The sequence below is a fragment of the Macrotis lagotis genome, chromosome 6, assembly GCF_037893015.1.
Source record: "Macrotis lagotis isolate mMagLag1 chromosome 6, bilby.v1.9.chrom.fasta, whole genome shotgun sequence".
Classification (NCBI taxonomy): domain Eukaryota; kingdom Metazoa; phylum Chordata; class Mammalia; order Peramelemorphia; family Peramelidae; genus Macrotis; species Macrotis lagotis.
The window spans coordinates 206,458,382-206,472,093 of NC_133663.1; the positions used below are offsets into that span (position 1 = coordinate 206,458,382).

The 13,712-nt window shown below is 34.1% G+C and overlaps 1 protein-coding gene across 5 annotated transcripts in view; it reads right to left on the reverse strand.

The window, feature by feature from the left end:
* Nucleotides 1-13,712, reverse strand: part of LOC141491990 (casein kinase II subunit alpha'-interacting protein-like) — an 80,791-nt gene that overhangs the window by 8,965 nt on the left and 58,114 nt on the right. The window contains exon 1 of one of the 5 annotated variants that reach the window (XM_074192676.1): nt 4,423-4,694. The exons of the other annotated variants lie outside the window; for them this stretch is intronic. Within the exon in view, the coding sequence (XP_074048777.1) occupies nt 4,423-4,533 (111 nt within the window). The 5' untranslated portion in view covers nt 4,534-4,694. Of the gene's footprint in view, nt 1-4,422; nt 4,695-13,712 lie in introns of those variants that run through there. 5 annotated transcript variants of the gene reach the window in all.

The following is a 13,712-nucleotide window of genomic DNA, read 5'->3' on the forward strand; positions in this document are numbered from 1 at the left end:
AATAGTCTCTAAGGGTCCTATCTAAAAATGGACTGGTTAGCCTCTGGAGATAGTGAATTCCCCACAGATCTTCAATTCAAGCATATTTTAGATGGTGGCATGTTGATATTTTAGTGAAATTATGGTACAGGAAATGGTTCTGTCATAAGCAGATTGACCTCTGGCTCTCAAGGTCTATCTTTATTTATTTTATTAGTCCCAAGGTCTATCTTAATTGAGATTCTGTCTTTCTGGTTGTCTAAAATCTTCTCTACTTAATACATTGCTTAATTTTTTCAAAATCATCTAAAATTCAGACTTGACTCAGAACTCATAAAGGTGCCCTTTTTATACACTTTTTAAGAGAAATGAAGTAAAAGAGATATAGTTTTTAAATTTAGTGATAATTGCCCAGGGGTTGTCCTGGGTGGGGTCCATGAAATTAAAAAGATTTTTTTCAATATTTCAATATACCATGATTGGTTTTTTCATCCTATAATATATCTACTTTATTTTTGCATTCAGGAGAAAAATTCATAGTATTCATTCAGATTGTCAATGGTTTTCATGATGCCAAAAAAAGGTTATGAATTTCTATTCAAATTTGAAATAAATTGCAATATCTCTCCCATATACTCCCTTTTCTTGTGATAATACCACCACCCTACCACCTTAATTGCCTTCTCTTTGGTATCCCTGCTTCATTTTTCCTTATTCTAATCAGTTACACCAAAATGATCTTCCTAAAATGCAGATTTGACCATTTTATCTTTCTTATGCATTAAATTCCAATGAGTCCATGTAAACTCCAAAATTTTTAAAAAAAAATCTTGTATGATTTTAAAACTATTAGCCTTGTCCCCTCTTGCTTTTTAAATCTTCTGAGATTTTTCTCCCTTCCACATAATCTAAGATCTAAAGCCACTAGCCTCCTACAGAGACATCCCTCTCTCCTGACTGCATTTTCACTGGCATGAGTGTAATGCTCTCTTTTCTCTTGACTCGACTTTTCTTGGCTTGCTTCAAACCCAGCTACAATCCCACCTTCTGCAAAAGACCTTTCCTTATCCTTTCTTGGAAATTTAATTTACCCTTTATCTATTCTGCCTTGTATGTACATTGGATTTTTGCCCTCCATTAAAATATTTGCTCCTTTAAGGACAGCACCTTTTTGTGTGTCACTTCTTGACACACATTAAGCACTTGAAAAATATATATTGGCTTGATGATCTAAAATAGTGCACTATTTTTAAAAGAACTGGAAATTTTTGTTTTGTATTACCTGGGCTTCTCTTAAATCCTTCAACCATACAGTCCTTCCATTATCAAGAGGCCTTCCTTTTTAGAAGTTAGTTCAAACGTGCCATTAATTGAGGATTGTAAAGGATTCAGAAGGAAATTACTCTAGAACCTAAGAACTGTCTTCGTATTTGTATTGATTTGAAATCAGCCACCTCCTTTGTTGAAATCAAATTTTCTATCCCTTCTCTGTTTGCATTCTTAAACACATGAAGTTGGGTGACTGAGAAAAATGATGAAAACAGACCAGAAAAGAAAATGGGATCCCCCTGCTATTATGCCATGCATAGCCTTGGCTGGGAGTCATTGGATTATTGTCTCTAATGAATGAAAAAATCCTTTATTGGCATTATTTGAGAGATACAAGTATGATCTAAGTGTACCCTAATAGCATGTAGAAGTGGATGTGACAAATCCTAACTGTCTCCACCCTTATTTTCTATTGAGGGGACCACCACCTCTCTATCATTTGTACTATTTGCAATAGACTCCTAAATTGGATTAGTGATTTCTCATCAGTCTTTCTTCTTCAATCTATCTTCCATAAAACTACAAAAGAATCCTCCTAAAGCTTTACCAACAATATTTCTCCCCTTAATAAACCTCAATGGTTCCTTACTGCCTCTGTGAGATAATGCATACCCTTTTAATTTAAAGCTCTTCAGATAAACATTTTGTTTTTTGGTCTTTGGCTAATTGTCCTTTCTTAATGTCACAAGGAGACATTCAGGGATGGGAGATTGCAGTATAGGAAATTATGGTATTAAAAATACATCAAACATAAGTGGTTTTTCTTTTGGGGATTGGACAAATCTTCAATGTATTCATACATATTTGTTTAGGAAACTCCTAGTGAGAAAAATTTCTATTTGGGATTGCCAGTGGATCATATGATCTAGCACTCATTGATGAGATTTGAACCCAAATCTTCCTTCATTGAAAGTTGGCTCTCTGGGGCAGCTAGGTGGCATAGTGGATAAAGCGCCGGCCCTGGAGTCAGGAGTACCTAGGTTCAAATCCAGTCTCAAACACTTAATAATTACCTAGCTGTGTGGCCTTGGGCAAGCCACTTAACCCCGTTTGCCTTGCAAAAAAACCTAAAAAAAATACTTTAAAAAAAAAGAAAGTTGGCTCTCTAATGCCATAGTTGCCTTAAGAAAAAAAGAATAAAACACAAGATTTGATGATCTATAAACTTCCCTGCTTAAATGTTTTAGATTTCTCTTTACTTGATTACTTTTTGACCTCTTCCATTATTGTCCATATGTCTAAGAGTAATGAAGCAAATGAGGGGGGGAAAAGTCCATTCCATTCAGAAACAGAGCATTCTCACCAGAAAAGATTATGTTCCAGGATATAGAGAAAACCAGGCACACACTTCTTCCTCATACACCTGTACTAACTGGGACTGAGTCCTATGATGCCATGTTATTCATAGGACTAAAGATCATGCTGACAGCATAGAGCTGGCCATCTTCAACTGGCAATCAAAATTATCTCTATCTCTATGGTCGATCTTATGCTGTTTGGTCCCAAAATATCCAATTGTAACATCTCATAATTCTATTCTAAACCTGAATTTCCATTTTTTCCTCACCAAAAAGAAGCCCCATTAGATAGTCTCCTTAATTCCACATTTTTTGTCTTTTTCAGAATGCTTTTGAGCCTGTCCAGGTACTTTCTGACCTACTTATATACATATATCCATAAAATTTAGAAACAGTTCTTCATAACTTTTGTATATATTAAGATAAAAAAGGGAAAAAGTAAATTCCATAGAAAATTGAATTCATTTTGTATGTGTACATATAAATGTGTGCATATATATATATATATATATATATATATACATATGGATATTTAGATATGGATACAGATATAGATAGTAACTGGGTGATGAAGCAGATAAAGTCAGGAACACTCATTTTCATGATTCAGATCTGACTTCAGATACTACTACTGGCTGTGCGACCTTGGGCAAGTCATTTAACCTTTGTCTTATTTTCCCCATCAAAAAAATGAGACCATTCTAATATCTTTGCCAAGAAAACCCCAAATGGGGTCCCAAAGAGATAGACACAATTGAAACAACTCAACAATATACCCTTCTATATAACATATAGATAAACTATGGCCTCTGATAGTTAGGTAATTGCTTTCAGTTAAAAGTTTTCAGTTAATATGTCTATATATTACATATTACATATTACTACATATTACATATCTACATCTAGATATAGCACATTGTACTGAACTTACTCCTTTCAAAGATATTTAACTTTTCTGGTTCTGAAATGCCAAATACTTAATTTAACAAGTGAATGTAATTATCTCCTAGAAATCTGGATAGAATTAAAATAATGATTACTAAAATCATGATTTTTGAGTTTTGATGCCAATCAATGGAGTGGTATGCTACTTTGGGACATTATTCTTCTTGCCCCCAGAATGGCAAATCCTTTACACTAAAGGTACAGATAATTGTCTTCATGTTGTACTTAATATAATAAACCCTTTGAAGGAAAGAATCATTCAGTTTTGTCTTGGGATGCCCAGAGTCCAGACACAGACTTTGTTTCCTAAAGCAAAATAGTTATTGAATTTTTAAACTTAAATATGCATGATTTCTATTTTGAGACTTATCAGAGATACTATGAAATATCAAGATACTATGAAATGTCATAAAACCAAGAACAGAATCCAATGATCTTGGTCACTTGGGCCTCCTTAGAACACATTCCCACATGGGGCGGCTAGGTGGCAGTGGGTAGAGCACTTGCCCTGGAGTCAGGAGTACCAGAGTTCAAATCCAGGCTCAGACACTTAATAATTACCTAGATGTGTGGCCTTGGGCAAGCCACTTAACCCCTTTTGCCTTGCAAAAACCTAAAAGAACACATTCCCACACAAAGTATACTGCTTCTGATTCTATCCAATACATTCTTTTGCCTAGGCTTACAGGTGTACGATAAGGAAGGCGCTTTTTAGCTCTAGGAAAAAGAAACCTAGATTATGAAGACAGACTGGTCTTTTCAACTACTGATCTTAAAAGTCTCAGTCATTTTCTTCTCCCATTCACTATTATCAGTGATAGCTTCCACTCAATTCCTCCCTGCCCAGTCCTAAGTCTGAAATACCCCTTACCAGTAGGAGTTTCAAGAGGAGCAAGAAGCATGTTACTTCAAATATTCCCAATAGCAGTAACTTCTGCAAATCCAAATGCAATTGACTTTCATGGATGCAAGTCTCCCTCATAGGGGAAAGCTAAGGGGAATAAGAAAAGAAGCAAAGCAACTGAAGAAAAATAAGTATCAGAAAAAAGAGGAGACTTTCCTGAGAAGAATGTGCCCTATTGATGAGGAAAAATGTAGATGTGCTTCCCTAAACATCTATCCAGGACTGATCACTGTAGTTCCCTGTTCTAGACAAATGACCTAAGGTCATCCTGACATCACAGAGGAGCAGTAGTGCATTGTTCATAGTCAGAGTTACACCCTTAGGTGGCAGGGTGACTTGAAAGTGACCATATTTCCTCATTAAATCCATTAAAATTCCTCCACTTGATTTCTTACCAGAACCTAAATGTTTTCTTTACCTTTCACCACTCTTTTGAAACTGTTCATTCAAAGTCACTATGACTTCTTTTTTTTAAATTTTAAATTTTTGCAAGGCCCAAGTTCACACAACTAAGTGTCTGAGGATGATTTGAATTCAGATCCTCCTGACTAGAGGAGCAGTGCTTTATCTACTGTGCCACCCAGCTGCCCCCACTAATGACTTCTTAATCTGCAAATCTAATGACCTATTTCAGTCATGCTTCTTAAACTCTGCATCTTTGGACAGTGTAAACCATGACTAATTGAACATGCTCTCTCCCCTCTCAACTTTGCTCTCTTGGTCCTTTTCTGAACTGTTCCTCTATTTCAATCTCAACTGACTCCTACTTAGGCAATGTTTAATGTGCATGCCCCACCATGAGTCTGATCTCTTATCCTCTCAATTTATTTATTCCTGTGACTATTACCTTTGGGGAGAGGGCTACTTTCTTCTAAATTCGGTATGTTTTCAATTGCCAACAGTTCTTGATGAGATCATAAGTATTCATCATACTTCTTCCTAGTAAGTCAATAAAATGATCATCGGCATAGAGACTCAGAAGTGAAAGCAGAATTCTATTTTAGTGTATCAGATCTTATTTCAATGTGGCCTTAAATGATTGTTGAAATACTTGGTTTCCTCACATAGAATTAAATGTTAAAATGTCTTAATAATCATTGTAGTTCTTTGAGCAATTTCCTTTCTTTGAGTTAAGGACACACAAAAAAGAAAACAATGAAATGAATATGTTAACTGAAATCAAATGAAAAAGAATCAAGGAAAGGTGGAAAAACCAACTTGAACTGATTTTAGCTCATCAAGATCAGACTTCTGAACTGTCCTAATGTCAGTGGAAATACATACATACATATATATATATATACATATATATATATATATATATATATATATATATATATACACACACACACATGACCACTACCTTAACAAAATGAAACTATATCAAAATTACTCCTTATTCAAAGTAATTCATCCATAATTTAAGACAAGTCCCTGTACTTCCCTGGGCCTCAATTTCCTCATCTGTAAAAGAAAGGACTGGACAAAGTTGTCCTTTAAGGTCCTTTTTAAATCTACTAAAACCTGAAGGAATTGGGGAAGAAGTCACACCAATAAAATCACAAATCTTTTAAAGTTTTCAGTCTATTAGCCTTTGTGCCTAATGTCATTTAATTCTCTTCCAAACCAACAAATCAATTTATGACTCGATTTCCCCCATACTCAAAAAATAAAGTTTCTACAATAAAACAAAATGAAAAAGAGAAACTATTTCAGCAGGCATTTAAATATTTCTTCTCAACACAACTTTACAACGCTAATATCTTCTTTCCAATTAAAAAACTACAGCTTAGAAAAAGATAAGAGCAGAGCACTATAAAAAATAAAATGGACAATATCAATGATGAAGTCCAGTAGCTCCTATTTATAAAGGTAAATAAAGTATGCAAAATATTTTTTTTCCTCAATGAAAGCTTGAATTTTAAGTCAGTAACAAAAACAGCATGGGGAACATGATCTAAACCACTCTAAAGGGCAGCTGAACAAGTAAGTTAGAATTTTAAAAAAAGCTGATTATGTTTTATGTCTATTGCAACATTTTGAATAAACTAAATAAGAACACTTCACTGAAATCACAGATCATTTTATAGATTATACATGGATTTATTACCTTTTTAACTCCTTTTCCAATTGATGAAACATCTTGATTTTTTGATGAAACCATTTTAATAACAATGTAGTTTCCAAGCCAATGCATTCATTTAAATGAATATCCAGAGTATTTCTATCTCACAATTCACTTGTGATATAGAATGCCAAATATTTGTTCATAATTGCAATACAATTTTCTTTTCTCAATTATATAAATTTAATTTTTAATGTTCTTTAAAAAAATTAAATTCCAAATTTTTTCCTTCCGCTTTCCCAAGAAAAGTAACAATTTAACATAAGTTGTATATGTGCAGTCATATAAAACATTTCCATATTAGCTTTATAAATGAAGAAACAGACCAAAAGAAAAATCAAAAAACAAAAGTGAATATGCTTCAATCTACAAAAATGCTGAATAGTTAAGAAAAAGAATGACAATGAGATATTTTTAAATGCTGCTTCATTCTAATGTCTTTCGATCAATTGCCCCATGAATACTTAAGTATTTCCAGATACCAACCACTGGGAATAAAAATATATACAACATAAAATTAATAAAAATAATTAAAGTATAATGTAAAATAAATTTGTGATGGAAGGCTCTACTTAGTAATTGAGATAATTAGTAAAAACTTCAAACGGGAGATGGAGCTTGAACTGCTTTATTTCTATATTCATCATGTTGTGAAAGAAAATAAAACAAAAAAACAAGAAAAAATAAAGTTAAAAAAAGTATGCCTCAAATCTGCATTCAAATTCCATCTGTTCATTCTCTGGAGATGGAAAGCACTTTTCATCTTAAGTCCTTCAGAATTTTCTTAGATCATTGTAGTGTTGAAAATAACTAAGCCGCCTACAATTGATTATCATATATTGGCTGTTACGGTATATATACTGTTCACCTCACTTTGAATCAGTTCTTGTCTCTACATTTTTCTGAAAGCACACTACTCCTCAAACAATCATAAACCACAATTTGATGGATATCCCTTCACTTTCTAATTGTTTTGCCACCACAAAAAGTCATTATAAATATATTTGTACATATATGTGCTTTCCATTTCTCTTTGATATCTTTGGAATACAGACCTAGCAGTAGTATTACCGGTTGCTCTCTAGTTCACAACTTCCACTGTGATTTGGTGCCCAAATTTTCCCAATCCCCTTCAGCAGTTGTCATTTTTCTTTTCCATTATATTAGTCAATTTCATAGGTGGGAGGTAGAGCCTCAGAGATATATTAATTTGCATTTCTCTAATTAATAGTGATTTAGAGCATTTTTATATGACTACAGATAATTTTGATGTTATCTGAAAACTTCCTCTTTATATCCTTTGATCAGTTATCAACTGGGGAATGATTTGTATTTTTTATAAATGATTCAGTTCTCTATGTTTGAGAAATGAGGTCGTTATCAGAGAAACTGGGCAAAAAATATTTTTCATGGTTATGATTACTTTGTATTAACTAACTTTGAGAGAACTCTATCCTATTTTTCTCTTATCCTTTTAGGATAAAATGGAACTCTATCCTATTATCCTTTTATGTTTAAATTATATACCCATTTTGACCTAATCAGTGTGAGGTAGTTTCTGACTATAGGTAGTTTCTGCCAAACTGCTGTCTAGTTTTCCCATCAGTTTTTATCAAATGGTGAGTGTTCCCAGGGCTTAGATCTTTGAGTTTATCAAGCATTAGATACTAGGTTCGTTTATTACTGTGTATTTGATAAAAAAAAATTTTTTTTTGATGAGGAACAAGTAGAAAGAAGAAAGAAGGATAAGCAGGAAATAAAGTATAATAGAAAGTGATACATAGTAATCCTAATTGTGACTGTTAATGGAATGACCTCACCTATTAAAAGGAAAGTAAATAGCAGAGTAAAATTAAAAACCAGAATCCTACAGTTTTATTTACAATGTTTCACACATGAATTGGTGGCAAAACACAAAGCTGAAGGAGCTGAAGGTGAAGTGAAAAAATGAGGGTGAGGGGTAGTAATCACAATCTCTCCCTTGAACTGCTTCTTAAAGGAAAAGGGATTTTTTTTTGATGTCTTACTCCAGGAAGTGTTTTTTATTATTCTTATGAAGATTATTTCAATAAAATGATAAGAATACTAAATATAGAAACTAAATTTAGAAACTAAATCTTAAATGTGTAATTTTTAAAAATTCTGAATTTATGAATGAGAATATTAAAATGAAATAAGACAAAATCTGTGCTTTGCATGTATTTATAATCTAATAGAGATAAAAAAATGTACTACAAATCAGAATATTATATATACTTTGGAAGAAACAAAATCCTCTGGAAAATGCAATAGAAAAAAATCACTTTTAATGAGAGGAATAATGGTAGGGTTTAGAGGAGAGGTGGAAATCCCTCTGTGCCTTAAAATATGTGGTATGAACAAAGACCCAGATGTGGGAGAAGGCAAGTTCAAGGAATATGCAGGTTTTCTAAAAATTAGAAAAAAATATGAAACTAACTTTTGTTAGTAAGAGTTTAATGTAAAAATCATATAATCAGTCATAAAAATTTACTATCTATCTTTTTTAAACTGTTCTCTTCTAAAACAGCCAGGGAAGAAATCATATTAAAAAAAAAACCCAACTGATCAAAAGAATGTCACTCCCCCTATGCCCTGCCCAGGTGAATCCATTAGATTGTGAGCTCCTCCATTAGATTGTGAACTTCTTGAGGGCAGACTGTCTTGTCACTCTTTTCATAGCATAGTGCCTGGCATATTTAATATTTAATGATTAATTACATTGCAGAAACTAAGTTTTTCAAGAGGAAACCTAAAATAGCCTGAATTCAGTACTGTTTAACTTCCAAATTCCAATTAAGAATTTTCTTGATAATTACAAAGCTGTATATAGTCAAAGCTATGGTTTTTCTAGCAATGTATATCTGTAAGAGTTGGACTCAGGAAAGCTGAGTGCCATAAAATCAACACTTTTGAACTATGATGTTGGACAAGACATTTCAAAATCCCTGGAGAGCAAGATCAAATCAATCCATATTACAGGCTAATCTCTGGAAGATCAAATACAGAAGTTAAAGCTTAAATATTTCCCTCACATAATGGGACTTACTGGAATAGACCCTAATGCTGGGACAGATTGAAGGCAAAAGGAAAGGGGGGTACAGAGGAAGAGGATAGATAGTGTCATGAAAATAAAGAATATGAACTTGAACAGATTTTGGAAGATAGAGGACAGAACGACCTGTCAAAGCAGTCACAAGGAGGATTGGTTGACTGAACAGCAACAATAACAAGCCCCATTTTTCTTGAGGAAAGGTAAGGGATGTTTGAATGGGAAGGTATCTAAAACATACCCACCTTCATGAAACTGTCTCCCTCTGGAAAAAGAACAAGTAACTCAAATGAGTAGAGGATGAGTTTTAAGGAGCACATAGGGAGACACAGGAGGGCAGATAGCTGAGAGAACAGAGATAAGGTAAAGAGGGATAAGTGGAATGGGGGCAGTAGTTCAAAGATGTAATCCTTTCTGACTAGGGTAGTGCTCCCTTGTTTTGTTGATATGGTTTCAGGGAGGACCAAGTACTTTACAAAAGTTCATGGACCTCATCTCAATAACTTGAACAATTTGGGGTAGAGGAAGATAACATGGTCAGTACAGAGGGAACAGATTAATTATTAAAACTTGATTTCTCTCTCCAATATTTCCCTATTTAATTTTCAAACATGGTCAATTCTTCCAACCTGCAGTGATCTGTTCCCTTCCTCCCACTCCTCTGGTCTCATTCTATCTACCTGTGACAAAAATCACAAAATCACAAAATAACCCTAGTTCTACTCAGAAATTCCCAATTCATGATATTAGCCTCAGTCTCTTATAGCAGAGATTACAAGCATCCAACACCACACCTGGATACTAACCCGCCAATGTAATGAGATAGTCTTACCTTCCTTCCTTTAAAAGTTATTTTAGTTTATTGATAAAATTTACCCCCAAAAAACACTAAAACAGTTAGTTGAAAATTAGTAGTTTCCTCACATAGAAATTTGATAAGCCAAGAACATTAAAGTCAATCAGCAAACATTAAGCTCCTACTATTTACCAGGCTATACAAAAAGAAGTAAGACAGTCCCTTACCCTCAAAGAAACAAACAAAGCAAAACTCACCCCCCAATTCAGGTCATTTTTTTTCTGGAATAGTTCTTATTCCTCCTTCTCCTAGCCATTTGTTATTTTTAATGACTCAAAATACAATTGTTCTTGGAAACTCCTAGTGTAATCATCAGCTAATTATCATGCAATGTCTTTGAACTGACTTTAGGAGATCTAAAAATGGTATCTATGCATTCAAATAAATACACATTCTCTTTCCTAGTACCTAAATCTCTGCTAATATTGTCTAGGATTAAGTTACAAAGGACAAAGATAAACTAAAGAGCAAAGGGCACCAAAAAAAACCCAGCCTTTGAAAAAGAGCAATGAAAGTGTTTCTCATCATACATATACCTTTCCAGGTATATGCATCCCAAATGACCAAATGTATGGTATATTGGCACACACAAGCTACTCAGATAACAAGAGGAACTCCTCCAGCACATGAAGGATTTATGGGAAAAGATGACAAGCAATGAAAAGATTAGAAAAATACTAACTTCTATCATTGGAGCAATACATCAATTAGCGAGATCATAGATTCACCAAAACTCCAAGGAAAGTGACAATTGTATTTAAATATACTTTAAAAGGTGAAAAAGCTCCTAAATTAAAATATATATAATCTTAGATGTATAAAAAGCAACAATTGTCTCCCTCTCAGATTTCTTCCCAGTTCTAGACAAATTCTAACCATAATAACACCACCATTTTCTCCAAATATAAAATTTAATACAATAAATGTTGTCTTTAATTCCTCACTCTCCTCTCGACTGACCTGGACCAATGTAGCAGGGCAACTCCAGACACAGAGCTGTATAGTTGGTGGAGTTTGTCTGAATCTTATTTTATATTTCTAATTTAAAAAACTTTTTTTCACTAAGAATGTTGTCTCTGTGCCATGTCAAAGCCTGTCTTCTCTCATCAGTCTAAGTGGGATTCTTCTGAATAGGAATTTGAAGCAAATATTATTAACTTATGAGAGGATTATAATGTACACTATATAATCTATATGACATCTCATTGATTGCTTCACTTAGCATTATGATTCCTTGTCCTTTCTGTATAAAATGCCCCCAAAATTTTGAATCAGGGTTGATATTTTTAATGATACTATCAACCCATGGGTTCAGTAAAATCCTAGAAAATAAAACTTCATGGATAAAACTAACTTTTGTTTCAATTTTAGCCTAAGAAAATTATGATAACAACAAACTTCATTACTTTTTTGGTTATACCTTTGGTGCAGGAGAAAACCTGAAGTTAGGTGCTAAACCACTCCTCAAGCACCACGCTTATCCCACCTACTGCTGAAATGCTGGAAAGCAAAAATCCACTGGGGCGGAGCTCTCTTCTTTCCTAGATTCCTGGTAGGAGAGGGCTCTTTTTTCTCTAAGCTACATCCACATGGTCTGGACATACTGCTAAAACAATATGGCCCCAGTTCCATGTGACTGTATCTATGTTAATCTTACCATCTTTTCTTTCCTTTTTTTTCCCTTTTTAAGGGCTTTAGCCTTTTATAAAACCTCAGTTTCTGCTAATCAGTCTGTCTTTTAAGAAATTCACTATCTTGCTGCTTCTCCAAAGAATTTAACCTGCAACCTTTTGCCTTTCCCTGTGAACTTCATGTAGTAACTTGTAAACTTGTAAATTTAAAATCTATGCCTTTTCTTAACCAGGAGGGTAAAGAGAGTGAGTTCTTCACCCAACACAAACCCTTTCCTGAAGCCCGTTTCCTCCCATCTTTACCACCACTGCATCAGTCTATTGCCAAGAGCTATAATAATAATAATTCAGCTTGTTTTGCACAGACAAAACCACTATAACCAGGATAAAAAGAAATGTAATAAACTGGGAAACAATTTTTACAACTAGTATTTCTGACAAAGGACTCATGTCTAAAATATACAGAGAACTGAGTCAAATTTCTTTAAAAAAAAAAAACAAGCCATTAGCCAATTGACATGGTCAAAGGATATGCAAAGGCAATTTACAAATGAGGAAATCAAAGTGATCCATAGTCATATGAAAAATTGCTCTAAATTACTATTAGAGAAACGCAAATTAATACATTTCTGAGACTCTCAGACTGGCCAATATGACCAGAAAGGACAATGATCAATGTTGTTGGAAAGGATGAGGGGAAATCTGGGACACTAATACATTGTTGGTGGAGCTGTGAACTCATCCAACCTTTCTGGAGAGCAATTTGGAATTATGCCCAAAGGGCAACAAAAATGTGCATACCCTTTGATCCAGCAATGCCACTACTGGGTCTATACCCTGAAGAGATCATAAAAAAGGGTAAAAACATCACTTGTACAAAAATATTCATAGAAGCCCTGTTTGTGGTAGCAAAAAATTGGAAATTGAGTGAATGTCCGTCAACTGGGGAATGGCTGAACAAATTATGGCATATGTATGTGATGGAACTCTATTGTTCTATTAGAAACCAGGAGGGATTTACATGAACTGATGCAGAGTGAGATGTGCAGAACCAGAAGAACATTGTATATCCTAACAGCAACATGGGGGTGACTTAATGAACTTGCTCATTCCTTCAATGCAACAATAAGGCACAATTTTGGGGTATCTGCGATGGAAAATACCATCTGTATGGAAAATACCATCTGTATACAGGAAAAGAATTGTGGAGTTTTAACAAAGACCAAAGACCTTTAATTTTAAAAATCTGTTATCTATTATGTAATTCTGCTATCTCTTATACTTTATTTTTTCCTTAAGGATATGATTTCTCTCTCATCACATTCAACTTAGATCAACTTAGTTTCCATGTATACCATGGAAACAATGTAAAGACTAATAGACTGCCTTCTGTGGGGGGTGGGGGAGGGAAGCAAGATTAGGAGGGGAATTGTAAAATTCAAAATAAATAAATTTTCATAATTCAGCTTTGTAATACCTCTGATGTTGTCTATACCTGATAAAAGGCCCCATTATCTCCTATCTGGACTAATGCAGTAACTTAGTGGTGAGCCTGCCTCCTTTCTTGCCCTTCTC